The following is a 27,890-nucleotide window of genomic DNA, read 5'->3' on the forward strand; positions in this document are numbered from 1 at the left end:
AGGATGGGGGTAGTCAGCCCTGATGGATGCTCTGCTATCCCTTCTACCTCTGGTTAGCAGAAGCTGCCTCCTGTTTTTCCCCCCAGCGCTTCCCATACCTATGCAGAAGAGGGTTTAACCTGGAGGTAGAGGATGTCAGACTTTTCTTCTCCTTTCTCTCTTATTTTCTCTGCTGAGAACAATGGAGGCAAGGTTTGCAGAGGGAGGTAATATCTTTTTTTAGACTGACTGAAATAATTAGAAGAAAAACCAGGCAGGCTGTTGGGTACATGAGCCCTCCAGCAGGCCTGAAATAGCTGCAGAAGTCTGCAAAGCTGAATACCAGTGGAGAACAATAGCTCTGAGCGTGACTAGTTGTGTTAACCAGTTCTGCCACTGAAGACCATTCCCCTGCTGTTATTCTTGGGTGAATGGAATGGCATCACCCCTCTGCTGAAATCCACTGAAATCCAGAGAGCACCCCATGGCCAGGAGCCATCGCTGTGGCTGTGGGAGCCACATGGCTACACGTGAGACCTGGGCATTGCTCCATGCCAGCTTTGTGGAGCATCCCTCACCTCTCTGCACCCCATTCCCTGTCCTGCTGCTTCTGGGACCTGACCTGACCTCAGCCCCAGGGACACTGTCCCACCCTGGACCTCCTCTGACCCCCAGGACCCTGCCTGATCCTGAGAAGTCTTTGATTTCAGGGACATTGTCCTACTACAGAGGTCTGGCCTGATCTCTGGGGACCCTATCTGATCCCTGGGGACCCTGTCAGACCTCATGGACCCTGCCTGACCTGTGGGACCTGCTGATTTCAGGGACTGCCCTACAACGGGGCTCTGGTCTGATCCCTGGGGACCCTGCCTGACCACAGGGACCTTATCTGACCCCAGGGACCCTGCCCAACCCCGGGTATCCTATTGCACCCTGGGGACCCTGATGGACACCAGGGACCCTGCCTGATCCTGGGGACCTTCCAATTTCAGGGACCCTTCGATTTCAAATACACTGTCCTACCACGGGCGTCTGGCCTGATGCCTAGTGACCCTATCTGACCCTGGGGACCTCTCCCACCCCAGCTCCATGTCCCGCCCCGGGTATCCTGTCCTATTCCACAGTCCATGCCCCACCTCGCAGCCGCCGTCTGAGCGCAGGGACCCCGTTCATCCCCCTTCCTCGGGCTTAGTCTCAGCCTGTCCCGGGGGCTCCCAGCCCCACGCCTGCGGCGGGGGGGGGGCCGGGGCCGGGCCAGGCGGGGGGGCCGGGCCAGGCGGCGGCGGCGGGGCCGGGGCCGGCGGCGGGGGCATCCCCGCCTCCTCGCTGGCAGCGCCGGAGCCGCCGGAAACCCGGCGGTGCTGCTGCTGCCGCGGCTCCGGCTCCCCGAGAAGTTGTTGCGGAGGCGAGAGCAGCGGGGCCCGGCCCGGCACCCCCCGGCATGACCGTCCGCCCGGAGCCCAGCGGGGCAGCGGGGCGGCGGCCGAGCCCCTGAGCGGGCGGCGAGGAGCCATGGAGCAAGTGAGTCCGGCCGGGAGCGGGACGGGAGGGGAGTGTCCCCGGGACGGGGCTAGGGGACCCCCGGGACAGTTCGGGGATGGGGGACTCCCGGGGCGGGCGGAAGAAGCGCCCGCCGGGGCGGAGGGACCACACCGGCCACTTCGGGGTGTTTTCGGGTGTCCGCCGGCGCTGGGACATCCCGGTCCCGCTCCGCTCGGGGGACAGCGATAGAGACCGTGGGGAGGGGGGTCCCCATGCCCAGCAGTCCCCGGAGCGGCTCGGGCAAAGCCTCGGCAGCGCATCCCCGCAGCCCTCGGGATGTTGGACCGGGCCGGCCGGGGAGGGGCTGCCGGGCTCGGCCGGCGCTGGTTCCACGCGTGCTCGGGCCATCCCGTGTGACTCTCGCTGGGGTGTTGTCCTGCCCTGCTGGAGCCGGGCCTGGGTCAGACAGTCAGACATGTCTACGCACCTCCAGCCTTCCCCACTTCTGTTCTTCTCCTCTCTGTTTGGGACGGGGTTAACTCAGAGAAGGGCAGCAGTGCTTCTCCTGCACACGTAGTTTTTCACATCTATCGGATGACGCCCCAGTGATCCATCCCTGTGCAGATTGATTAAGATGCCACAATTTGTTAGCAAGTTAAACAGGTCGTTTTCTCCCCTCGTCTGGCCACGCAATTATTCCTGCTTGCTTTCCTTGAATGAGGTTTTGGTGGTCATGCACAAAGCTCACTCCCGGTAGGACAGACTGCCCGAGGACTTCAGGCTCTGGCACATGCGATCCTGGTAGCTGTGGGTTGTCTCTCCCCCCTCGCACTCCCTTATTTCAGCTCCAAACATTCTGTGGCAAGAATGAAAGCTCTTTTAAAACAGCAGGGAGACGACAAAGCAGCCCAGGTTGGTAGTGGCTGAGAGCTGTTATTATCCGCTGGCATCCATGAAATTAATCCACGGCAGAGAAACTGCTTCCAGCTGGTGGCCACCGGCCAAAGGGGCTTCACACCCACCCCAGCATCGACCGAGGGTCTCACCGGCCGCTCTTCGTTACCAATACGTGGATCCTCCAGGGAGCACTTGCAGAAGGGGGTGTCAGATGCAGTTCCCCAAGTTCCACGTGGATCTGAGCAGTTAATTTCTAGTGAGACAGCTTTGCTCCTCTGAGCCGGGGAGAAGTGGAAGTGCTAAGAGCCAGGTTTGGAAGATAAAATGGAAAGGGAGGAAAGGAGTGGAGGTGTGGGGATGCAAGTTGTCTCCTGGGGGATGTTCATTTGCTCCTTGCTAGAGAGGACTGTGTGGTAAGTGAGGTGCTTGCTTTAATGAAGTTGCTGTAACTGGCTAAGGCACTTCTGTGCACTGTGTGTAACTTTAGAAGTACCACCGTGGTTCAACTCTTGGGGTTTTTTTTGTTGGAAGACATGAAGAGTATGTGGGTTTGTGGGCCTGTAAAATACAGGCAGGGAGGGGAGAAAGAACTGCCTGATTGTTAAATAAAAAGCCATCCTGTCGCCCTGATTTGGGATCTCTGCTGAGCTGCGAAATGTGAGGCTAAACCAAGCTGGAAGAGTGGAACTTGTGTTTCACTTCTAATGCCACTGTGATATAAGATGCAAAAATGGCTTGGTTATGGATTGGTTTTGGGAGCAATGCCTTTGGCATGATCCAGCATCGGGATAACTCAGTTCTTCCTTCATTTACCCTGGCTTGCTTGGCAGATATCAGGGGGGTTCTTCTCGTGGATTTACTGCAGCGTCAGGAATGAATCCAGCCCAAGAACATCCCAGGAAGGATACGTTAGTGTTTCTTGCAGAATGCTCACATACAGCTGAGTTAACAACAGCAACTGATGTCTTTGTGCCATGCTCCTGTTTTAGTTGTGGAATTGCAAGCAGAGAGGGCAGGATGGACTCAGTGCCCTGATCCTGGTGGAGCCAACCTCCCCTCGCTGATTCAGGGTAGGGGTGGCATAAAAATAATCTGCAAAAAATGTCAGGCAACCATCTCCAAGACTCTTCTTGCTTTCACAGGAACAAACAGCCAAGTTGCATCCACAATTTTTTTACATCCTTAAGATGCAGATGACAGATTACAGCACCTGCCCCCCCTCTAAGGATGTGCTGGGTGTGTGAGGGGAAAGCTGCTGACCCAGAGCCCAGCAGCTCAGCAGCCCCCTGGAGTGCAGGATCACACCCCTCACTTCTGCCTGACAGGGGGGACTGGAGGAGGCAGCTCGGGCTCAGGTGACTCCTGCGCAGCGACAGGGGCAGAGCTCTTTGCTTCTCAGCAGATGCCCTGTGATCTGCTGAGACCAGCACTCTGCATCCCATCTCACCTTCCCTCCCCTGGGCTGCTCAGGTGAGGCTTAAAGTCATGGATCCTCCATGTGGATGCTCCCAGGTCCTGGCACAGCGGGAAGTCCTGTCTGGTGTCGGGGGAGCCCCACACATGGCTCCATTTAGACAGGTGGCTCCAGCCAGGGCTCTGGAGTGGCCTGGGAAGAGGGTGAGCTTCAAGGCCACCCTTCCATGCCATGGAGGGGAGGTGCTGTCTCTGGAAGGCTGGAGAGCTGGTGAGCCAGACCCCGAACCAGCTCAGCCTCATGCAGAGGTGTCAGCAGGAGCCCCAGCTCTACTGGGATGGGTTGCTTTTCAGAGGTAGACGGTATGTGCAGTGTCTTCACAGGAGTACTTTTATTTTAAAACCAGAGCATTTTTCACTTTGCAGAGCAGAGCATGGATAGACATATTTACCATGTGATTTCAGCCTTTCTGCCAGGTGGGGAAAAAGAACAGCAAAAATTTATCTGCCAAGCAAGAAAAGCCTTAAAGAGTAAAATCATTTTGTTGACTGTTGGTCTGGACTCACTGAAATAAACTCTTCATACAGCTACCTCCATTCAAAACTGCTACAAGGGAGGTTAAAGTCCATGCCCAATTATCTAAAAATGACATCAAAAGGGTGCTCGATCAGGAAACCAGCAGGTCTATATTTGTGCAGGAATTGATGTTTGCTGAAGTCGCAGATCTCAACTGAATACAACTTCCTGGCAACCTAAAAAGTCAAGTTTAAAAAAAACCCACGCCACACAGTCCCCCCTCGCTTCCCGGAAAACTTTTTGGTGCTCAGTCATCCTGTATTGTGGCCGTTTCAGACGCGGCTCAGTACAATTGAAATAACTTCTGCAAAACGCAACAAGGATGTTACAGGTCTTGGCCTGGTTTTCTTTTAGGTGAAACAGGGTTTGTTTGAGTTTCTTGTTCCCAGTCTGCCCCTGAGCCTACCTGCACAGCCCAGCCTCTTCCTGAGCTTAGCAGGGATCAGAATAAATGTGGGTCCATGGTGTATTTAAGCTGGTTTTCCTATTTTTATGGGTGCAAACTCCCGCTTTGGAGTAACAGCTTACCCCGATGGCAGCTGCTGTCCAAGGGTGTGTTCACTGGGAGTCTGGTGCATGGAAACAGATTCATCAGCAAGGCTCTCCTCTGAATTTTTGGAGCTCATCCATCTCTACTCTCTCTGTCCTGGCCATGGGAGTGTCCAGCTCCAACTCCTTTCCATTCGTGTGGGATTTTCTCGTGTTATGAAACATGATGTCTGAGCTCCAGCCAGTCCAGCTTGTGGAGTGAGGGCCATTTTGGCATGTCTGGGACTCTCCTTTGTCACTCATCCTCTTTTTGTGTGCCCGCTTTCTGCAGCAGGATTGCTGCTATTAGAGGTGAAGACATGGAGGAAACTGAGTCTGGGGGACAGTGGGGTTCCTGGGAGGAGGCTGGAGGATTTGGGCTTGGCCTCTCCTGACAAGTCACAAGGTTGGCAAGGTGTTTGTGTACAGGGATTTGGCTCAGTGAGGGACTCCCCTCACCTTGCTGAGGGAAAGAGGCTTATTGAGAGGTCCATGGGATGTTGGAAGAAGCAGGGGACTCCAAGGGAGGGGATTTGGGGATCCTGCCTCTGCAAAGGCTCTTCCAGCACACTGGAGAGGAGGAAAGCTCTCATCTTTAACTAGTCTGCTGGTGAAGGCATCAGCTAATAAGCCCAACTGCGCCTCCTCCCTGTCTTAGGTTTCTCTGTTTGACGAGAATGTTGATATTGGATTTTTCTGATGGTTTCTTCAATGCAGGGAAGTTCTGCAGCTCCTGGTTTTTACTAGACCTGGAAAGCCAGCAGCATCCCAGTGCAGGACAGTGGAGCTCTCTGTGCTGCTGCAGGCAGGCTACAGCAGGCTGTGACAAACAGCAAGGAGCTAAAGGGAGGACAAAAAACCCACCCCCACTCTTGGTGCTGCCTTCTCTGCCAGTCCTTCCCACGCAGGAGCCTGCCAGGAACATTTTAGTGCAGATGGGATAAAGTCCTGGCCCTCATGCTGTGGATTTGCCCATGGGAGTTGTTTTGGGCACGATGACCAAATGTAGACCCAGAGGAGAGACTTGCAGAAGTGGCCTTGAGCTAAAATATGAGTGTTGCTACTGATGCCAGCAGGATCCATGCTGCTGGGATTCATCAGAGAGCTGGAGGAGCAAAGAGGAGAGGAGGGTGCTCATTTTCAAGGTGCACTTGGTGCACAAGTGAGCAGGGAGTACCTGCACAGAGGAGGGAGTCCAAGGTGGACTTGCTGCCATCCCAGCAGTGTCCCCAGGGGTGGCCGGGGTCTGTGCCCACTCTCCAGTCCTGTGGGAGCTGGTTGAGTTTTCCTCTGGAAGATGCCAGTCTTTTCCCTTGTGATGTGGTGGGGAGGGACCACGTTTGGTGGGTGCTGAGATCTTCTCTGGGAAGGCTTTCTCATCATGGAAAGTGCTTTGAATATAATTCCTTCTCCCTTCTCTCCTTGCAGGATACAAAGGAGGAGGTGTCAGAGAAACCCAAGTCTGCTCCAACTGCAGAGAAATATGGCTGGATTAAGAAAAGCAGTGGGGGTCTCCTGGGATTGTGGAAGGATCGTTACATCCAGCTACGGAAAACACAGCTTGTGGTCTACGAGGATGAGGTATGGTCACAGCTAACAGCCTTCAGTGAGGGGCAGGATCAGGCCCTTGGGGACAGATGTATGTCCCTGTGTTTTTCACTCTTCTCTGCAGCCCATTCCTTTCAAAAGGGCTTCTTCAGTTTACTCCAGGAAGGGTAAATGCTGTAAAAAAGAGACAGCAGCTGTGTTTTTGAGTATATTATATATCATAAATATTTTAGCCAGTAAATATTTTGACAGTGCCATTGCCAAAGAAAAAAAAAAAGAGGGGGGCAGGACATCCTGTGAGAAGGTGAACGGAGTAAAGCTTCGGGCGGAAGCAGGATATGTGCAATGTGGTTTTGGCTTTTGAAGGATAAAAGTGGATTGTAGCAGGCTGACTTCCCACCTGCTGCTTGAGGGGATGGCAGGCAACCCTGCAGCTGTTTGGCACCCCTCAAGCAGCTCAAATTGTTGCTAACCAGACTCTTCAGGGTTTCTTTTAGCCACTGATGGATGCAGGGAGATATTGTGTTTGCTGTCCTCCTTAAGCAGGGACACAGTCTGGATTTGGCTCATCTTTTCCCTTTACTTGAGCCAGTTCTGAGCAAAGGACCCCTGGGAGCCTTGTCCTGGACTTCCCCAGATAAACTGCATGCCTTGAGTTCATGGCTGCGATTAGAGCTGTTTCCAGACAAATGAGAAATAAGAGCCAAGTGAAATCTGTGCTCCGTTTTCAGGCAAGAAGAATGAAGAGTGCAGGGCTGGTCCTGCCGGGCTGCAGAGGTGGCTCTTTCCTGAGTGAGGCCCTCAGTTCCTGGGCTGGAAGCAGCTTCTGCAAGAGCAGAATTTGCCCCAAAAATCAGAAATTTCAGTGCAGAGCACAAGCTTCAACCGAGAGAGGTTTGAGGTGAGGGGTGAATAAGTCTGAGCCCTGCTGGTATGTGGTGGCTCGAAGTTTGTGTGTGCAGCAGGATGGGGCAGCATGGTCTGCACAAGGACCACGTGCCTGTGCGGTGTCTGACCCAAGGGGGTCTGGGTCATGTGTGGGCACCAGGATGATATAAAAGCAAAATCATGTAGTGCATCTTGTGCAGCGTGTCGAGGGAAGAAGAATGGGGAAATGTCTCAGCAGCTGCATTGCTGTGATGATTTCAGGAACAACGGGACCAGCAGTGAGTTCGGTTCTCTTTTTCTAAAAACATACTATTGCCTAATAAAGAAGATTTTGTTATAAACAGATTAGGTGAAAGGGTATTACCTCCTCCCTTATGCTGAACCCTCCTGCTCTTCCCAAATCCCAAAGCTTTCCGGAGGCGTTTGTTCTTAGCTATGAAATGTCATGGAGAGCGCAAGAATAATGACAGGAGAAGTCGATGTCAGGTGATGAACAGCTCAGAAGGCAGGAAAAGCGGGAGGGGTTCTCATACACAGAGGGAAGCAGCCTGGTCCTGCAAACTGTTGACTCTCTGCAGACCATTTGCCAGTGCTCTGGACACCTGTTGACTCCTGCTGAAGCTTCAGGAACTTGCAGATTCAAAATCTATGAATATGACGTAGGTTTTTTGGAAAGGGCATGCCTTTAAAAACAAGATGCATGGGGGCTCTCATTACCACAAGGGAAAAGGAGGCTTTTAAAGTAAGATTAATTTTCACAGACAATCAGAAGAAGGAAAAATCCCAATCATTTAAAAGGTTATTTTATTATCTAAACAAGGAAAATGGCATTTGTAACAACCAGGCATAATGTTTTCTGGTAGCCTGCGGATTGTGGTAACATCCTGTAATAAATTGCATCTGTAAGCTACAGTAGCTGCAAGGTCCCATTATTGTAAATAAGGGATCATGTTAATATCTATAGGCTATTAAACTGGCTTACAGTGAAGTCAGATGTCTTGGGAGAGGAAATTGCTGCAAAATTATCTGGTAGCACAATAGAATAGCATGTGATTGTGCAGACTTACTACAGGGGAACCAAAGGAAATGGCAATTTTCTGCACTCAGGAGGGGTCTTGTTGCCACAGAATCGAGGCAGTTCATGTTTATTACTGTCTTTATCTTCCTTTATCGTGAGTCAGGGCAGTGTGGTTGTCTCCATCTTACAATTGGGGAACTAAGTTTTTGAGATGAGAAAGGCCAGCGTGTAAGGAGAGTCTGCGGTGCAGTGTGCTGTGGTGGTTTGTATTTTTGGAGCTCAAGGTGCCATTTCCCCCCTGGATCTTCTCCAAATACCTGCTTTGTGTGACCCTGGAGAAGGACACAGCATCCTAGACCATCCTCAGGCTGAAACATTTTAAAATGTGGCTGTTCAGTTCTTCCTGAATTGGAGCCCTGGAAGAAGAGAGGAGATAAAACCTCAGGCAACAGAAATACAGGCGTATTTCCATATGTATCCTAAATTAGACCTAGATTGGTTAAATGGGAGGGAGGTCAGCTTCCATGTGGGCGGGCAGGTTTAGGGGCTGTGAGTATTTCAGCTGGTCTGAGCCCATCAGATTTCCAGGAACTGCTAATGCCTTGGACTCACTGTGCTTTTATCTGCTCCTCCCGTGTCCAGCCCTTCACCAAGAGGTGCTGATGTTGCCTTTAGCAGTTGTTGCCTATGCAGGCCACCGTGTTGTTGCAGTTGCGTGAGACTGGCTGCATTTGTAGCTGAGGTTTAGGTGCAAAACAAGAGCAGAAGGGACAGGCAACACAAGATACAGGAAGGAATGTTGTACCGTGTCACTGGAAAGTACAGTCTGAGCAGCACACAAATACTGTATTTATCATCATCAATAGCAATCTCCTGGAATGAGCTCCTGACCTGCCCTGGGAGCGTGTTCCCCATGTTGTATCTGTTAGTCAGGCTTTGGGTTTGGTTTAAAGCAGAGCCACCTCCTAAAGGCAAATGGCCAATGGTTATTGTGAGCAGATGGGGTGAAAGTCATCCCACCCGGCTTCAGGTTTCTTTCAGCGGGTGGGAAATGAAGGTAAATGGATTTCTTGTTGTCTCTGTTCCTCCATCTACAGCACCCTACATCTGTACCCTCACCTAAATGAAGACTCATTTAAGCAAAATATTTGTATAATAATTACATATCCAAATCTCAGGAAAGGAGGCACTGATGCAAATACTGGGATCCTGAGAAACTACTGTGCAGGTCCACAGAGAACCAAGCAGGTTATTTTCTAGTGGGATTTCGTGTCTTCTTGTCTCTACATATTCTTGCCAGAATAAAAAACCCTACAGAGAGCATCTGAAGACCAGGCAATGCTATGTAGAGAGACTAAACAGATCAATATCATCACTCCATGGATTAGAAAGCATCAGTCTTGGGTTTGATTTTTTTCCCTAAACAGTGCAGCTAGTGGTTGGAGTTGTTTTCTTGCTGTTTTAGGGGTTTTTTTGTAAGTGTATTATTTGACAGGGAAAAATCCTACTAGACAAAGTCTTTTAGAGGTCAAAGGATCCACTTGGCATTCAACAGTCAGGCAGTTATCATCTGTATTTTGCCCCTGGTAAAGTGATAGCAAGGTATACCCAAAAGTGATTTATTAAAACACTTTGAGAGCCTCAGGTACAGAAATAAATTATTATTTCAGATCTAGACATTTTACACTGAATGGAGGGTCCCAGCCCGTGAATGTGTGTCAGTGAGGAGATCTTTGCTGAGCATTATACCTTCATATAAATAAAAATTTCAGGGAGTCTTTTTCTGCCCTTTTTATCAACTTTTCTTTAAGGAGCTTTGCCAAGTGTGATTCTTTGGTTAAGCACATGCATTAATATGTCCAGGTGTTCAGTAATTTTCTTCTTAAGGGCCAAGCCAACAGACACAGACATGTTTAAGTCACAGGATCTGCTCCATGAATAGCTAATGGAATAGTCTTTCTGCATTAAATCAGGAATGTAGGGGTTCCTGTACCAGGACTGAGCTTGTCCAGAACTTGTGTCTGACACCTGTAGGTTGGGGTGGGACTCTGGAAGTGACCTTGCCTCTGTGTGATGCTGAGTGTCCTGCACATCCCAGGAGGTTGAAGGGACCTGGAGACCTGTGACAGGGTTGGGTATTTCATTCTTCATTCTTCATTTTGGTGGTGCAGGACAGACATAAAGGATCTCTTTGTGACCCAGGTAGGCTCACGGAGAGGGGATGGCTGCTTGCCAAGGGTAAAACAGAGACAAAAGCCCCATTCTGGTGCTCCCTGAACTCAGATGCTTTGCCTTTGCCTCAGACTTGGAGTTTTTATATTTCTCTGGCTGCTTTCTTCCCCACCCTCCCTGAAGAGGATAACTCACTTGGGAAGTTCAGGTCCCTGAGAGGAAGGAGCCATAGCTTGCACACTCAAACCGGTGTCCCTGGGAGACAGGGTCCTGCATGTCCCTGTCCTCTCTGCCCTTGTTCCCTGGTCAGGCCACAGTCCCCAAGGCCTCCCGAGGGAGGAGGGGGGCAGCTGGGAAGGCAAGAGGCAATTTCATAGTGAAACCACAGCTCTCCACCCTGCCAAGTCCTCCTTGCTCCCCAGCTCGGTGCTCCACAGTCCTTAGGAAGTGGAGGACGGCTTGCATGGGATCAGAGGAAAAGTTCCAAGAGGCAGGAAGGATGGCGTGGACAAGGAGGGTGACAGGGAGCCACTGGGCTCTGCTGGGGACAGTGCTGCTCTTGAGAGCAGGGAGGGTGGGCAGGAGCCGTGGTGCTGGTCTCCGGTCGGAGCGCTGCCAAGCCCTCCGCATCCCGAGCCCAGTGAAGGAGCTGGAGCTGCACCGGCCGCGCGGCAGGGCTGGAACGTGGGCGGTCATCCACCCAAGGCCAGGATGAGATCACCCATCCCCGAGGCATGTATTCCTGACCTCACCCTTCTCTGTCATTTGTGGGCCGCTGAGGGGTTATTATTTCCATCCCTGTCCTTTTGCAGTGACATTGCGATACCAGGATTGCAGCAGGAGCCTTCAAAGGGCTCAGTAGCGTCAGCAGGATTTTATCGGCTGGGTTTTAGGTTTGGGCAGGATTAATCTCCTCCTCCTTGTATGCATTTTCCCAGTTCACATTCACCTACTCAGTGTTAAATGACATAAACAGTAATGTCATTAAAATAATAAACCTAAATTAGATCCAGACATCCCTCGGTGGCTCAGACCTTGCTCTGTGTATCGGCATCGGCTCTGCTGGGCCCCCATCCCCAGGTAGGAGGGTTAAGAAAACTGAAACACAGCCTGGGCTCTGCACAGCAACTTAAATGTCAAGTGGTAAAGGGAGGAAATTCCCCGCAGCCCACTTCCCTCTGAACTCTCCATTCCCTGCCTCCAGCCACGCAGCAGCTTCCTGGCTACGACATGTTTCCTCATCCCACACCCCCTCTCCGCTACAGGAATTGCTAAATACAAAGTCATACGGGTACAAGGAACTGCCTTGGGAGCAGAGCCTGAGCTGGGGCTGGTTATGGCCAGCAGTTTTAATTTGGGATGGTACCAGAGAGGTTCATGGGCCATGCTGACTGTAGCACTTCACCAGCAAGAGCTGCTCTGAGATTCTCACTGCTCATTTGTGCTTAGCTAAAGGGAGCTCTGGTCTCTGCTGGGCTACTGAGACATGAAGAATATTATCTGCCCAGCGTTACGCTGCGATTCCTATTAGGGATGGTGCTCCGCAGCTGAACCGAGCCACGCACCACGTGTGGAATCTTAGTTATGTTACTGGGAAAAATGAGCCAAGATCATGGCCTGCAGTCATCAGTGGAGATACTCCAGAGATAAATATTCCCTGCTGAGACACTGGCCCAGACAGTTCTGCTGGCTGTATGGGACCGTATTTCCAATCCTAAGCGTTTTGACAGCTCGGAGCGTGGCTGTGAGAGGACTCTGTCCATCGCACGTGGCTCCCACTGACTTCTTTGACATGAGGAGCAGCCGCCCCAGCTCAGCTTGGCAGCCAGGCTCCCCTCTTATCCCTGCTCTGCCTTGGGCTTCCTGGGGGGCTGCTTGGACCATGGTGATGCTTGTGTCACCTTCCCTGTGAAGAAGCAGGATCACATCTCCTCCTTTCATTGTGGGGAGGAAGTAGTGTCACTTTTGGCTGCAGATCCCTGGATGAGGCCAACAGCTATGGCAAAACCTGGTGTTACTGTCCATAACCTGTTATTTGCCCAGCCACTGTGGACCACTAGAACTGTAGCTTAAAGACCAGGGTGTTTTCTTAGTGAGGTGCCAGCCTGATTTATGGGGTTTGCTATCTGCATGCAGGTTATTTTTAAGGCAGAAGAGCTTTTAGACAGATGCAAGGGGAAGACGTGCAGAGTTTGATGGTATATGATTGATTTCAGTGCCTCCTATTCATAATAATGCTTTATTCCCTCTCTGCAGGATGAACAGAAGTGCATAGAAACAGTGGAACTGGAGAGTTATGACAAGTGCCAGGAGCTGCGTGCACTACTTAAAAGGAAAAACCGTTTCATTTTAATCCGCTCCCCGGGTAAGAAGGTAGGATTGCCTTTCTCATCACCCTCCAGTCTGCTAACTCCAAAATGAGTTACCAGCTGTGCCCAGAGCAGAAGGGCTCTGAGATTTAGGTCCTTGGCAGCTGGGAGTGTGTAAGGAGGAACAACACTGTCATGCAGACTTTGTTCTTGTCATGGGGAAAGGGGTCTTGCCGTGGCTCAACTTTTTCCTCTTGGTATTTTTCCTGCCTTGTCACTTTTCTTCCAGTACTCCCTGTGCAGTGGAGAATGACCATTCCCTGTGGTTCCCCCATGTGCTCTGGGTGAGGATGTGTCCCTGTCCCAGCTGTCGATGCTGCAGCTTTGCCCAATTTCCAGTGAAATCAATAATCCCAATCCATGTAGTGAGACAGTTCCTGCAGCTGGAACTGGTGATCTGAGAAATTCCAGTGCAAAGTTACTTGCAGCCAAACAGTTCTTAGGAAAAAAGATTTATTTTGCAGAATTCATGAAACTCCACCTCTTTAGCTTCCTGCACAGCATCTGGTTAGATCCTGAACCTAAAACCAAGGCTGGTGTTGCAAAGAGATTGTACATCTGCATGAGCACTGGCTGTATGCAAGGACACCCTGCCTTGCTTCCTATCCAGGTTCATCATCACTGCACATCTTTGGAAGTTCTCCTTAGTTCCTACTTACATGCTATCCATTTCAGCATTGTTATGGTCTAGGATGCTTCATTGTTGCTTTGGGGCATCACACTTTGACTTATTTCTAATTTCAGTGTGATTTTATTGCCCTAAGAAATCTTACTAAATCTCCCCCTGCAAATCTGAGAGGTTGTGAGGGACAAAACACTTTCATTTCCATAAGAACATGAGTAGGCAAAAATACCAACTTGCTGCATTCCCCCATCTCCATTTTGTTTAAATAAATGGAGATTGTTTAGTCCTTGTTGTCATTGTTGCTTATTCTTTCACTTCAGTCACTTAGTGTTTATTCATATAATAAGACCCCAGCTGAGTTCAGGGCATCATTGTGCTCAACTTCATTCAAAACAACAAAACAAGGACTGTCCTGCCCCAAAACACTCCCATGGACCAGGGTGGGGGTGGAGAGAGAAGGTGAACGATGTTTGTTTTGCAAGTAGCCACGGTCTGTATCAGGGAGAGAAGTGATATTAAGCACCATGCACCAAAGTGATGGAAGGTTGAAAATCCACACCCTGGGCTGGTGAGCTCTGGTGCAGAACCAGAGCCCAGAGCACATCACAGAAAAATCCTTCCCTGTGAAGGCGGGGAGGCCCTGGCACAGGTTGCCCAGAGAAACTGTGGTTGCCCCGTCCCTGGAAGTGTCCAAGGCCATGTTGGACAGGGCTGGTGGAAGGTATCCTTGCCTATGGAAGAAGGGCTGGAACTAGATGTCTTTAAGGTCCCTTCCAACCCAAATCATTCTAGGATTCTGTAATTCCAAGTGCACACCTATTCGTAGGAAGGCCAATAAAACCCTGTGTGTTCAGAGATGGGCAGCATGGTAGGAATTAGTATTATCTGCAAGTATGTCACTGAGAGAGAAGTGTGTAATAGCTGCATATGTCTCTGTACTGCTCCATGAATCAACACAGGGTGTGAGACTGTTCCTAAACCTTTTATTTCTTGCTATGGGAAAAATATGCCCAAATTGTGCCCAAAAGGGTAACTTCATCCCTTTGGCATGCTGGCAAGTTTACAGCTCCCCTCTTTTTCATGCCACTGATTCAATGAAGACCTAGATAGAGGCTACTTTTTGTAAGGCTCTTTTGGTGAAAGGAAGGGCTTTTATAAATGAAAAGTTCCCTGTTTGTAGCTCCCCTCCCACCCTCCTTTTGGCTGGGAATCTGGTGAGGGTGTTGACACACAACATACTTTGGCAGATGTTAGTACAGGCTTCAATTAGGAGGCCAACGTACACAACTGTCCTTCTTCTGTTTTGAAATCGCAGCTGTGGCGATATATATCAGCTAAACATTTTCCATTTGGGAGGCTTGCTGCCATCCACAGTTTAAAATCACCCCGTGAGCCACCACATCTTGCTAGGTTGGTTTTTTTATTATTTTTTTTCTCCATCTCCTGAGTATAATGTTGAGGAAGGTAGAAATCCAGTGAGTTTTTGGGACTTAGGAACAAGCTAGGAAAGGCCATTTCTGTTTCAGTGCACAATAAGTCTCCCTCTTGAATACAGGGAGCCCAGTTTAAATCTTGGATGGGATATTCTTGAAGAGCAGAGATGAATGTCAGTTAAAACTACTTGGCTGCTAAAGTTTCACCTGAATAAATAAACTGTCCTGCTAAACGCTGACTTTTGATGGATGTACCCCAGATTCTGCTTGCCCTGTTCACAAGGATGACATTTGTGTCAAGCTGTGACAATATGAGCATGTCACACGCCTGCACTGGTATGGAACTGAAAGAAAGCATTGCCCCCTGAGCTTCAATTCTTCAGGGAGGGAAGCTGGCAGTGTGCAAAAGCCCTGTTCTGCTTAGAAATCTCAAATGCCTCATTCCACCCATAGCAATTAAATGAAAACTGTTGGATGCAGAGAGCTAGCCTTCTAAGAAAGGGCACCAGCCTTGGCCTGGGGACTTTAAAATGTACTCACCATGCAAAAAGCAGTGTAAATGATGCTTGGTGTAAAGTGCCTGGAGACTGGCACAAGAGATTGGCACAAGTCTGGTATTCAGTGGGTCTGAAAGCCTTCAGCTGCAGGGAAGTCTTAACATCGGGAAGAGGGTGATAGTAAGGGAAAGAGTCCACCAGCAAGCTCTACAGCTCCTCCCTAGCATGGCCAGACACCTGCAGTCAGGGGTGCAAACTTCCATTGCTTACTTTTCCCTTTGTTAGGTACCTGGAACTGCCTTCACCAGGGGCCCAGCCTGGACACTGCAGTAGAATGCAGTGAGGCATGGAGGAGTCTGCTCCTGGGGTCTGCCAGTCTGGCAGAGATGCTGTGTTATTCCCAGGGATGAGGTAGCTCTTGGTTCAGCTGCAGAAAACCACCAGAATACTCTGACAATCATCTCACAGAATCATGGAATGGTTTGGGTTGGAAGGGACCTTAAAGATCACCTAGTTCCAACTCCCCTGCCATGGGCAGGGAGTCCCTCGGCTTCCACTTTTTCCTCCATGATCTAACCAGATGAATTCATGTAGAAGAAGGCAGGAAATGACCTCACATTTGGGAGAGAGACTCTGCTGCACTCTTGGTGGTTTAAGTCATTACTGACCCAGCTCTGGTCAGCTTCTGCTGGAGGTGACCACCCTGTAGCAAAAGTCAGCAGTCAACGTCCCCACAGCAGTTCACAGTCCAGCTTAGCCCAGCCCCAACACAAGGCTTTGCACTGGAACAGCTGAGGAGCAAGCACAGGTTTCTGTCGCCCACCTCTGCTGCAGATCAGCAGAATTGCTCAGCAAAGAGCAAGTGCTGGTAAAGGTCTTAAACTGCAGCTACACAGTTCTCCAGAGCTTGTCTGTTAAATCATTCAGTGCAAGTACAACAGCCTGACCCCGGGAATGCTTCTCTTTCCTGGAAAGCAGGCTCAGCACAGCCATCAGACTGTCAGTGCTTGAGGAGACTGATGTCTTGGGGAAGACAAGGAGCAGTCAGGGAGCCTGTGCCCGCTGCCGTCACGGACAGTGATCCGTGTGGGAGCTCTTGTTTCATGACATCTCGGCAGTGATTCAGCAGGAGCTGACTGGCCGTGCTGTGCTCTGAGCAACTGACAGTAAATTGCGTAGCCTGTATTCAGGGCTTACAATGGTCACTAGGTTTGGCCATGACAGCTTTTCCTGGCACACCAGCCTGTTGTTTATGGCATGACTCAGTCTCAGCTGGCTTAGCAAGAAGGAGTGTAAATGTGTTACCCTGCCTGCTGCCCTTTTATACTGGTGTCACTGACTCTCTGCTTTAAATTCCTGCTGGAGAACAGACCCAGCTTAACATTTTGTGGGAAATATCCATCTTCAGGTGCATCTGCTGATATTTGTAAATACTCAAATGAGAAAAGACAAGATAAATTCATTTATTCCTTGTTTGTAAGGAACCTGGGGGTCTCAGAGTAGTGCAGAGAGCCCCAGTTACAGGCACGACTGAGACCAGCTCCCCCGGCTCCTTCCTGCCTTGTCTCACTATCCATTGGATTTGCATTTGATGGCAAAGGGTTGCATGCCAGAGGGACATCTCAGCTTCTCATTAACGATGAGCCACCCCCTCCCGAGGTTCTCTCTGCCCTGCCACAGAGTTGCTGACACCAGCGCTTAGTCACAGTCTGGGAGGCTTTATTTGGAATGAGGCACAGAAAGTGGCATTGGAAGAGGAAGCTTGAAGAGAGGCAGGAATCCTTCCCTTGAACAACATGTACGGAGATTTTGTAAACCCTGGTGCAGGCTGCCAGGTCTTTGCCAGGCAGTGCAGCAGCTCAGCTGCTCACAAGTAGAGCTTTCTCATAAGCTTTTATAATCACAAAGCTTTGGGGCAAAATCGTTTCCAAACAAAAAAAGTTTTTAAGCACACACAAAACCAGGCCAGCTCGGGCTAAAACAAAATCTGGCCGTCGCTCCATTTTGGAGCCTTGCCTTCCCTTAAGTTCCCTGGTTAGAGTGGCCCTTCTGCACCCCAGACAAAGGGCTCTTTTTCCAGAGGGCTGTGGGTCAAGCCCTATCCTCTCCTCTGAACTCTCAGGAAGGGATGTGGTCCTGTTACCTTCTATGCAAACTCATCAAATAAATAATCTTTCCTCAAATTGCTCCTTAACTCCCTGCTTGTCGTGTTGTGAGGGTCTGGCACTTTGTGGCTGTGCAGATGTAAATCCATGGCATTAACATGAGGAATAAATACATAAGGAAGAACAGTTGGTTTCTAACAGCAGGAGTGGCTGTAAGGAGATCAGGCTTTAGTTCTGCAGAATTTCTGATGGTCCCTTCAGAAGCTGCTGAGACCCAGAACAGTTGGTGCTTTGTTGTGCCATGAACAAGGAGCTGCTAAGAGCCTTCGACTGTCAGTCACCATTAGCTTTGTCCCCCTCATTTAATATAGTCCCTGTTTTATATAGACACTGCCATGATTTCAGAATGTGGGGCCTCATTGACAAAAAGACTGAGACTACAACTGCTGTAGAAGGCAGTGGGAAGATCAGGAATACCTATAGGATGTTAAATACCTGAACAAAACCTATTCCAAACAAGACCCCACCAGTATGTTTTGAATGAGCCTCTCTGTATCTCACTTCCACACCTGTAAGAGGTGGATTATTTCAGTTGCTCTGAAAAGGAACTTGTGAAGCCCCCAGATATTTTAGTGATAAGCAGGAAAGGAAAAAGACTGACGGAGGAATCAGGAATCCTGTTTTCAGGGCAGGGCCGGAGCAGAGTGCAATCAGTAAGATATACTGACCCATGAGGATAAAACACACAATGGGATAACTCAGGAAGAAGTGCCATCCTGTCATTAGGGATGGTGCTGGGAGGGACACACACAGCAGGCTGACAATCCCTACAGCCCCAGAAACACTGGGAGTGTCTCATTTTTAGGGGCTTGATTTTGCAACGTTGCTGATGTTCTTTAGCACGGGAGTATTCCTGTGTGCCTGTGCAGTGTGGATTAGCTGTGAATGGAGCTGTTTGGATTCCAGCTGGTCTGCCATGGAGTCACCTGTAATGTGAGGATATTTCCCTCACCTGAAGTGTACTCTGGGGCAAAGCTACACAATTCTGGTGAGGTGCTCAGAGAAAACAGCAGTGAAGTAAATAACGCCCTACCTATTGTCCCTGCTGTGGTCAAGAAGAGATTGTAAACACTGAGCAAAGCCATGGGGCTGCCCTAGAGGAAGGGAAGAGCTGGCTGGCTGGAGGACAGGCCATGCAATCATCCATCCTCCCTCCTTATTTGTGACCCATGCATCTTGCCAGCTCCCTCTTGTATGGCCAGCTCTTCTCTTCTCCATAAGACAGCTCTTCAGCCCCCCAGAGAGCTCATTTCTGTAGCGTTCACTGCTGGATTTCATTTGCAAACAGAAGAAGATACAGTGAATTTTTTCATTTATATCGCCCTTGTGCCTCATGGTGTGCGTGCTCAGCTGAGCCAGGGTTAGTGCAGCCAAGGTCAGTGCCCTGGATTCCCATATCAGCTCTGTTCTGCAGAGCCACAGGAACAGGGAAGCAGGCAGAGCCCACTGCATGCAGCCTTTCTTTCTGTTCCTTGCAGCCTGGGGGAAGTGGGAGATAAAGTATTTTATTCCATCTGAACCAGCCCAAGATGACTTGGACTTTCACTCTGACTCTGTGCACAGTGTAAACATTTGCTGTACCACTCACTGCTGCTCTAAGAGCTATTCCAAGTGTTTTGCAGAAGGAAGAAATTTACTTTCTTACTACTTTAGTTACTAGTTACCAAAATAAAACTACAGCAACAGGCTGTTCAGCATAACAAAATCCTGTTCATGGGAGCTATGCCAAAGCGCAAAGGAATCTGTAGTTTAAACACAGGCTGGAACTGGAAGTTATATAGAAACTGAAGTGATTCAGAGCTACCTCTGGTCCTGACATGGAATGCTCAGGCAAAAATTGTCTCTCTGCTCTTGCAGGTTCATGATATCAAATTTCAAGCTCCAACTTTGGAAGAAAAGGAATCATGGATAAAAGCTCTTAATGAGGGGATCAACAGAGGCAAAAACAAAATCTTTGATGAGGTAAGAGAAATAGTTTTCAAACTCCTGTGCTTCTGTGTCAGTTCTCATCCACAGCTCCTTTAGCCAAAAGCAGAACTTGCCTGAACCCTCGTTCTCCTGTCCTCCCTGCATTCTAGCCATGGTCCAAGGGAAGAGAAGGACAGTGTGCAAAGCCAGGCAAGTTCCTTCCCTTCAGGCTGGGAGCTTTTAGCCTCTTCAGTTCCCAGCTCAAGAAGGCAGAACATGTGAAAGAGCCATTTGTACCCTCCTACACTTTGCTGCCTTTCCCTCTGTTCTGACAGGGTTAGATGCAGGGAGGCAGAAGCAGCTGGGTGAGTAGATGGTGTGCCAGAGGGATGGACTGTGCTGCTAAGAGCTGACATCAAGAGGCCCAAGGACACAAGAGCTCACTAAAGTTGGTGGGAGGTGGTTTGGTGGCTTCAGTGGGCTTGGGATCAGAGAATTCATAGGAGTTCCCCTCTCCCAATGGAAGCAGCTGGTGCAGAGAAGCAGCTGCAATGCTGAGTTGTGTAGAGCTGGGATGCAGCTTGGAGAGACACATCTTCCCCATGCTGCCATGATCCTCAACACCAAGCAGCCTGGAAATGGAGGTATTTGGTTAGGATATAGCCCAGTCTTCAAGACTGGAAAAATCTGAAGTGACTCAGTCCACCAGCTATTCCGCCTGCAGTCTAGAGACAAGTCTGGTGGAAAGTTACTCCATGGCCCCAGCCAAACCTGCCTGTCTCTCAGCTGGCCCCAGCACACCTGCACTCCTTAATTCTCCTCCCATCCTGCTGCACAGAGGGAAGGATGAAGACTGCACATCCTAGAGCCTGTTCAACCTTGCCCTGCTCCCTGTTAGCCTGTGAATCAGCCCTGAGCTAAACCAAAGGGGCAGCATCTCTTCTGCAGTTGTTTCAGTAACTGAAAGGAAGTGCATAAAACCAAAACCACGGGAATGACACAAGAATAAAACGAGCAGGGTAAGGAGGGGCAAAACAATCAGCAACATCTGTTTAGCAAAGGAAACCAAAGCAATGAGTAAAAGTTTTGAGAAAAGGGTTAAGTGCTGTACATACAATGCTAGAGGTGTGAACTCTGAGAGCTTGGGCTTTGCTGTTGTTCCGCAGAGGGCAAAACCAGGTGGGTACAGGGGGCAGTGAACTCTGCACACCCCTCAGCAGCACAGCAAGGTGGGATCTCAGGTCACCTTCCTGCCTGGTGATCTGGGGTTATCCTCCTTACAGAGGGAGCCAGCCTCTAATTCTCATTCATTCCAGTAAGGATCAAACCTCAGATTTAGTGTTTCCACACAGGCCAGGCACAGGTTAATGAGTCAAGCCCTCAGCTGGCTTGGATTAGCTGTTCTGTGCTAAAAGAGCTGTAAAACCACTCTGCCATATCAGCCAGAGGTTGGGACCCATTTTTCCCTTTAAGTTCCTATTTCACCCTTGCCAGCTTTCCTATTGTACAAACTTGTGGTACCACGAACATGCAGATGTTTCACCATCCACAGTCACTGGAGTCCCTCTGCATGGAGCAGATTCCAGCCCTCAGCCATCACAGTGTGGGTGGGTGGGTGGGTGGGTGGTCACAGAGAGCTACCTGTCAGGGCGCTGGGACCTCCCCCCCTACGTGTGTGAGGCAGTGGATTTCTCATCTGATTCCAGGAAATAAATTTGTTAATTCAGCTGGAGTTGCAATTAATCCAGGTCACTGCTCACACCTTCTCCTCAGCATCCTGCAGTCATTAGAGCTGTGGAAGGGAAGGGCTGTAACAAAGCACTGCTGATACAGTTCACCGTCAGGTCATGGTTATTAATGAGCTTTCACCTCTAAGATGGCAACAGCAGTTTTGGTGCTGTGCTCTGCCACATGCAGGACCCAATCCAAGCTTGGGGTGCAGCGAGGACAACAAAGGTCCTTGTGTTCTTCCTTCTCTGCCCCTTAGGTGGAGGGGAGCTTAGCCATTGCAAACCTGTGAGACCTTAAATATCCATCATGTACATGCAGGGCTTTGCAGGCAGGCTGTAACTGAGCTCTGAGGCAGAGACTAGTGGTGATTCACCCACATCCCTTCATGTGTGACAGTAAGTATAGACATATCTTGAGAAATTAATGACCCTCTTGCTTTTTTCTTTCCCTGGTAAAGGTGAAAGTAGACGAGAGCCTTTCCTTGGACCATGTAACTCGGGACAGGGTGAAGGTGTCCCACGGGCGCAGACCACCCACAAGAAGTCACCTAAAGGAGGTAAGTGCAGCCTCCTGCAGTGAGCCATCCCACTAGCTGGGATGACCAAGAGCTGCTCCTTCCACTTAGGTAGAAAACCCCAGTGAAAACCCGAGGTGCAGCTCAGAGAAAGCTGATGAGGGAAATGACTTCCTCTGGGAAAGACTGTGCCACCACCTCTAATGAAGCTCCAAGTTCCCATAGATCTGTATCTTCTGTGACAAGTTACCATATATTTAGCTTTCCATAACTCATAAGCTGCTTCACCATCTGTTGAGAACCATTATAGTTTCATTTTCATCAGAAGAGACTGAAGCTCCTGTATTTATTTTCTAAGACGTGATGGTTTTGTAGCCACAGTGGTCTAAAGGTAGAAGAACTGCACAGTCTGTGGGGAGAAGTTGTATTTTTATTAAGCTAACTGGAGAAAGCAGGTGAGCTTTCAAGCTTACAAGCCCTTCCTGAGGTCTGAAACACAATACATTATTCTCCCAGGCAGTTTTATGGACTAACCTGTCTACTCTTAACTGATTTTCTGGATCTGTCACTTAAAAAAAAAAGCAAAACCACAAAATAAACCTGCAGTTCATTTCCATGGGAAAGGTTCTTACTAATGTTTGATTCCTGTGATTTATGAAAAAGTTTCCACAGACAGATTGATAATTGAGCAGAGCATTAATCTCAACCAAGGAAGGTTTTTAAATCAAACCTTCTCTCTTCAAACTTCCAAGACTCTGACTTATGTGCCTGCACAGCACTCAGATGACCCTTGTGCAGAAAATGAGATGCCTTGAGACTTTTTACTTTGCATAGAAATGGAGGGAGAGTGTCTCTTCCAGAGAAATGCATAGGAATGAATCGTAGATTCTCATCCACTCCTCCATAAAACTGCAGAAGAAAACATGACAAAAGTCACAGCAACAGTGAAGTGTGGATTCTCTGTTGCCTAATATGGGTTGGGTAAGGTGGGAAGCCCTTCCCTAGGCACTAAAGACATCTCTCTCCTCTGCTCAGATCACTATTTTCATAAGATATCTCCAAGGTTAATACCTGTAAGACCTCTTACCTTCAGCCAAAATCAGGGGAAACTGGCTTACAAATTCAGAAGCAGGAGTGAGGGGAAAGGGGGGGAATAGAGCCTGCAGAAAGATGTGTATCACAGCTGCTGGCTGCAGATCCATGAAGGAAATAGGATGAAAGATGATTTTCAGTGTCGAAGCAGGCCAGGTGAGGAGAGGTCAGGGCCAGGATGCAGCTTGTCTCTGTCTCTCTGATGGGCTGGAAATGCAAAGAGAGACTTTAACTAAACTCCCTGCACTGCAGGAGCCTGCAGCTATGCCTTTGTGTGGTTTTGGGTTCCCTCACACAGGAACTGTCACCGCGTTTCTCCCTCTGGGGCACTGAGCTTACACACTGCAATGTCTTTGTTAAGTCCACCCGTTTTAGGAAAACCTCCTTACTAGAGCTATTTGCACACAGCCTGTGGTCTGAAGGAGGTTTAACCAGCTGAGGCTTGGCCCTGGTAAGATGGGGATGACATCAGGTTGGAGGAAGCAAGCAGAAGGCAACAGGATTACAATAGTATCCCTGGCCATGCAATCTAAAGATCAACTTGGTTTATCAAGTAAAAATATGACAGTCTCAAAAGCAGAAAGCAGGTGAGCCTTTGGGTAGGCATGTTGTAAATGAAGGGGGCAGAGGGATACACCCACCACAGGACAAGTGATAAAAATATGGCAGATCTTAACATTAGCACCCTCAGGAAAACCAAGAAATATGGTTATGGTGGGACAGGCTTTGAGACGTTGTTCTCAAAGGAAGTAGTAAAATAAGTTCTGTGCTTTTCATAGAATCAAGGGCTCGTTTGTGTGGGAAGGGACCTTAAAATTCATCTCATTCCCCTGCCATGGCAGGGAACCTTCCACTAGACCAGGTTACTCAGAGCCCCATCCAGCCTGGCCTTGAACACTTCCAGGCATGGGGAGGCCACAGCCTCTCTGGGCAACCTGTGCCAGGGCCTCACTACCCTTATAGTAAAAAATTTCTTCCTAATATCTAATCCTAATAAGCTTAAAGCCATTCCCCCTTGTCCTATCACTACATGCCCTTGTGAAAAGTCCCTCTCCAGCTCTCTTGGAAGTTTCCCTTAGGCACTGGAAGGGGCTCTAAGGTCTCCCTGAAGCCTTCTCTTCTCAACTCTCTCAGCTTGAAGCAGCAATGCCTCACTTGCCATGCTGGTTGTGAGGGTTTTGCGCTTTAACTTGAAGTTAAAGGGTGGAGCACAGGACTGATGATGGGATAGATATTGAAATCTTTCTCTCTTGTACTTCAGGCTGCCAAGTGTACATCCGATGGAATCCTGCGACTGGATCTGGATATAGTAGACAATGGACCGCCGACTTTTGATTCCACTATCAGCGAAAGTGACAATGAGCCACCTCAGAAAGAAACTCCAAAGCCACCTATGCCACCTATAAAACCCACTGGCACAAGAGAAAATCAAGATGCAGAGAACAATGTTCCTGACCAGGAACATAAAAAAGCTCTGTCTCCTCCAATGCCTCCAGATAAGAAGCTTAAAGAAGGCGTCACATCAAAGGACAATGTAAATGTCAAGGATGAGGACTCTGTAAGCCCAGAGAAGAGTGTAGAAGGATCCCAAGCACCAAGTGAGGAAAACAAGGAGAACCTCATTGAGGTCAGCAACAGGGTTGTAGCAAAACCTCCAGTTCCACTTCCTAAGAATGTATCAGACAAGCTAAAAGTAGCTTGGGACCAACCAACCATTGAGCCTAAAAAGGCAGAAGACTTGGAATCATCAGGAGATGACAGCAAAGACAACCTGGCTGAGATTGCTGCTGCAGATGTTGCAAAGCCTCCTGTTCCTCCTAAGGTTCTGTCAGAGAAAATGCTTGCCACAGTGAACTCCAGCCATGGTGACCTGGAAGCTGGGGAAGAGCTGGAGTCTGGCAGCTCCAAGTCTCCGGTGAATGGGATCTCTGCCAGCGAGGTAGCAGAGTTCACATCCCCAGCAACTGAAACAGAAGAAGGAAATGGGAGAACTGCTGCTGAGAAGGAACAGCAAACTTCAGCAGAAGAGACAAAGACTTCCTTAGCTACAGAAACAGACCACGAAAGTGTGAAAGCAACTATTGAGAAGAAAGATTCTACAGAATGCACTTCAGGTCTCAAGCTTCGCAGTTCTTCTCTGGGAGACTTGCTGTCTGATTCCAAAAATAAACAGAGAGCACTTGCAGGCCAAGGTTTCCTGAAGGATTCCCATCAATGCTTAGCTAAAATGGAGGAGAAAGTTGCTAATGAAAGGGAAAAGGCAGAAAAACTTCTGCAGAAGGTTTTACGTGAAGGGTTGGAGCAGGCTCAGGAGGGGAACGGACCCCCAGTGATGGCAGAGACGTTGCTCAATGAGGCAGTAGAACAACTTCGTCAAGCTACACAAGTTTTGCAAGAAATTAAAGGTCTTGGAGAACTGAAAAAAGAAGCAACACAGAAACAGAAAGAAAAGCAAAAGGATCTAGTGACTCTTTATAGGAGAAGTGCTCCTTGACATACTCTGCAGAGACTTCTTTCTCAAAATCAAAGCTAAACATTTGCCATTTATGATTTGTACCATTGCTAGGCCAGTGTTTAAAGGTGGTCTTTCGCTGTGCACACACCATGTTTGTGGGGCAGAATTGAGCTTTCAGTTATAGCATCTTTCTTTCTTCATGTTGTACATACCAGTCTGGTTCTAATCCTCTTAGCACAGCAGAAGGTTACAGGACAGTGAACAGTTTCAAAAATGTGAATGCTCTTCCAGGACTCTGTCCAAAGTCCTTTCAATGGATCAGGCCTTAAAAATTACCGGTAATCCGACCAAGCCAGATTTTTTGAAAGGAGCTGAAAGGCTATTCTAGCAAAAGCCCGTCTCTCTGTATTTGAAGACAAGCAGATACGAGATTACACTGGCACCTATCTGGTTTGCCCAGTTAAATCATGTAAGGATAAATGTAGACAGTGTTTGTTCACTTGCTGGCAAGGTTTCCCAGACCACCTGGCCCAGTGACATTTAGGAATGTAAAGATAAACGGTTTAATCTTCTCCAAAGACACTCTCAAAACCACATCCACAGTTAAAAAGTGACCTCACACAGAGGCAAACCAAACTGGCCAATTCCTGGCTCCAAGTAGTGTCCCTGATCTGGAGCAGCTGTATGAAGGCACTCTGAGTCTGGTCCTGCAGAGTTTTAGGTGTGCTAAGCACTGCCTGCGTGAACACAAGTCTCAAGGCATCATTACCAGGCAGGTATTGATTGTTCCTCTTAAATTAATAGGGAAATTGAGGTTACACTTGGCCTGTGAAGGTGTCTTCTAGCAGCACAACACGTTTATTATTGAGGACCATACCCATCTGGTAACTCTGAATCCCCCTCAGCATTGTTGGGAACAATTAGCCAGGCATTTGGAGAACTTGACTCTGGGAGATCCCCAGGAGAGCTGTCACTAGGAAGCTTTGGGGATGTGCGTTCCCTTAGTGTTGTCTTAGGAAGAAACTGACAGGAGCAGGCACATCAGGCAGCGGGTCTGGATGAGATCCCTCTTCCCATGGAACATGTCTCTCTCATTTGCCAGCACTTCCCTCTTAGTTCACCCATTTCTTCTTCTTCTAATTTCCCAGGTCCCACAAGGCTGCAGTGGGCTGCAAACACCCCCACAGCAGCTGTAAAGCTTCATCTGAGCCTCCTCTTAGGCTGGGCAGTGGGCACTTCAGGTCTGAGCATAGAAATGTTGGCTTTGGGCTTCCAAACATCCTACTTTTCACCACCTGGAGCCAGTAAGACAGGTAGTGACTACAACTGATGCTTCTGTCTCTTTTGATTAAAACAGCCTTGGTTTTAGTGGTCTGTCCCCCTCTCAAGACAGGCAGAGACATCACATGGGAATTCACTTGTTATTCTATCTAGTGGAAAATTCTACAAAGTCAAACACTCAGGGCTCAGGTGCCAAAAAGCTTTGCTTTGAGACAAAAAAGTTTCCTATGTCCTAAGCCCACCCCCAGGCACACAGCCTGGAGCAAGCTCTGAATCCGTGTCATTTGCTGCTGTAGAGTCAATGTGAACTGTGGGTCATATTCACCTTTCCAGACACACTTAGGACAAGGGCTAAGAACACAGACAATAATTCAGTGCCTATCTGCTATCTAAATGTATTTTTCTGCATGTGCACTTTTGTTTACCGAACACTGTGTGGTATGAATGTGAGCTGTCAGAACCTGGTGTGCACTGGAAGTCGAGGGACATCAGCTCCAGAGAGCGGGCAGGCTTTTGCAAGATGCAGTTCTATAGCAAGAGATAAATTAGATGGGAAAAAAAACAGTTCACACTAACAGGAATATACACAAACCAGGGCAAACTCTGGGTACAGGTTCATATCCCAAAGCTGAAGCCAGTCCTAAACTCCAGGGTTGGCAAATCAAAGGCTGGAACTGAAATCCAGGAGAATGCCAACAGCTTATGGGGTAGCTCAGTCCCCTAATTTATATACAAATGCTTTTTGCTTTCACAAGTGTTTTCTTGTGGCAGTGTGTACTGTGGATACTCATCTGGCAAAGTGCTGATGAAAATATCCAGACATCCCTATCTGTTACAGCCAAACCTAGAGGATGTGCTCATATTTACTGTATATTTTTATATTATACTGAATATTCTAATGAATAAATGTCTGACATTTTACTGAATACCCATCAGTAGGAATCCTAACAGATAAATACCCTATATCTGTTAGGAAATGGGCAAGTTAAATCATTTTACAAGCTACAGCTAATTACTGTATATGCTGTACTAACAGAACGTACTAGATTTGTATTATGTCTTGTAAATAGGTATAACTTAAGTGGAATCTCTGTAGCACCCAGTAACTCTCCTTCTGAGACTCTTGGTTTTAACTATATTTTCTAATAGGTTTAACAGTTTCATCCTAAAACATTCAGTCTTCTACAGCAACTCCCATCTTCAGTGAACATCCTGCCAGCCACCATGCACTTTTTTTTTAATCTTCCTTTAAACTTACATTTAAACTTGCATCTAATTCCTGGCTGCACTAAGGCTGGGGGTTTATTTGGGGTTTTTT

General features: G+C 48.7%; 1 protein-coding gene and 1 long non-coding RNA gene across 6 annotated transcripts in view; one reads left to right on the forward strand and one right to left on the reverse strand.

The window, feature by feature from the left end:
* Positions 1-1,354: 1,354 nt before the first annotated feature.
* Positions 1,355-26,375, forward strand: PLEKHO2 (pleckstrin homology domain containing O2). 2 transcript variants are annotated; one of them, XM_027688663.1, is made up of 6 exons: positions 1,355-1,500; positions 6,305-6,457; positions 12,759-12,875; positions 19,449-19,553; positions 21,688-21,786; positions 24,098-26,375. In XM_027688663.1, exons 1-6 carry the CDS (start codon positions 1,492-1,494, stop codon positions 25,328-25,330), a joined length of 1,716 nt encoding a protein of 571 aa, XP_027544464.1. In that variant the 5' UTR covers positions 1,355-1,491; the 3' UTR covers positions 25,331-26,375. The 2 variants fall into 2 exon arrangements, with proteins under 2 accessions (XP_027544464.1, XP_027544463.1); XM_027688662.1 differs by lacking the exon at positions 1,355-1,500 and adding an exon at positions 2,067-2,373.
* The window catches only part of LOC113970118, a 35,427-nt gene continuing 14,005 nt past the window's right edge, over positions 6,469-27,890 (reverse strand). For 3 of the 4 annotated variants that reach the window (XR_003535046.1, XR_003535044.1, XR_003535047.1), the window contains exons 3-4: positions 8,648-8,746; positions 7,565-7,995 (exon numbers count right to left, since the gene is read on the reverse strand). This is a non-coding gene — a long non-coding RNA (uncharacterized LOC113970118). Of the gene's footprint in view, positions 6,599-7,564; positions 7,996-8,647; positions 8,747-27,890 lie in introns of those variants that run through there. The other variant, XR_003535045.1, reaches the window with a different exon arrangement.

Source organism: Neopelma chrysocephalum, unplaced genomic scaffold (assembly GCF_003984885.1).
Source record: "Neopelma chrysocephalum unplaced genomic scaffold, ASM398488v2 Primary Assembly neopelma1_75, whole genome shotgun sequence".
In the NCBI taxonomy this organism is placed as follows: domain Eukaryota; kingdom Metazoa; phylum Chordata; class Aves; order Passeriformes; family Pipridae; genus Neopelma; species Neopelma chrysocephalum.

Excerpts from the sequence above, each read along its gene's own strand:
- PLEKHO2 (XM_027688662.1), top strand. The coding sequence starts at position 2,329 with ATGAAAGCTCTTTTAAAACAGCAGGGAGACGACAAAGCAGCCCAG. Across the intron at positions 12,876-19,448 it reads TCCGCTCCCCGGGTAAGAAG|GTTCATGATATCAAATTTCA; the intron begins GTAGGATTGCCT and ends CTGCTCTTGCAG. Across the intron at positions 21,787-24,097 it reads CAAGAAGTCACCTAAAGGAG|GCTGCCAAGTGTACATCCGA; the intron begins GTAAGTGCAGCC and ends CTTGTACTTCAG.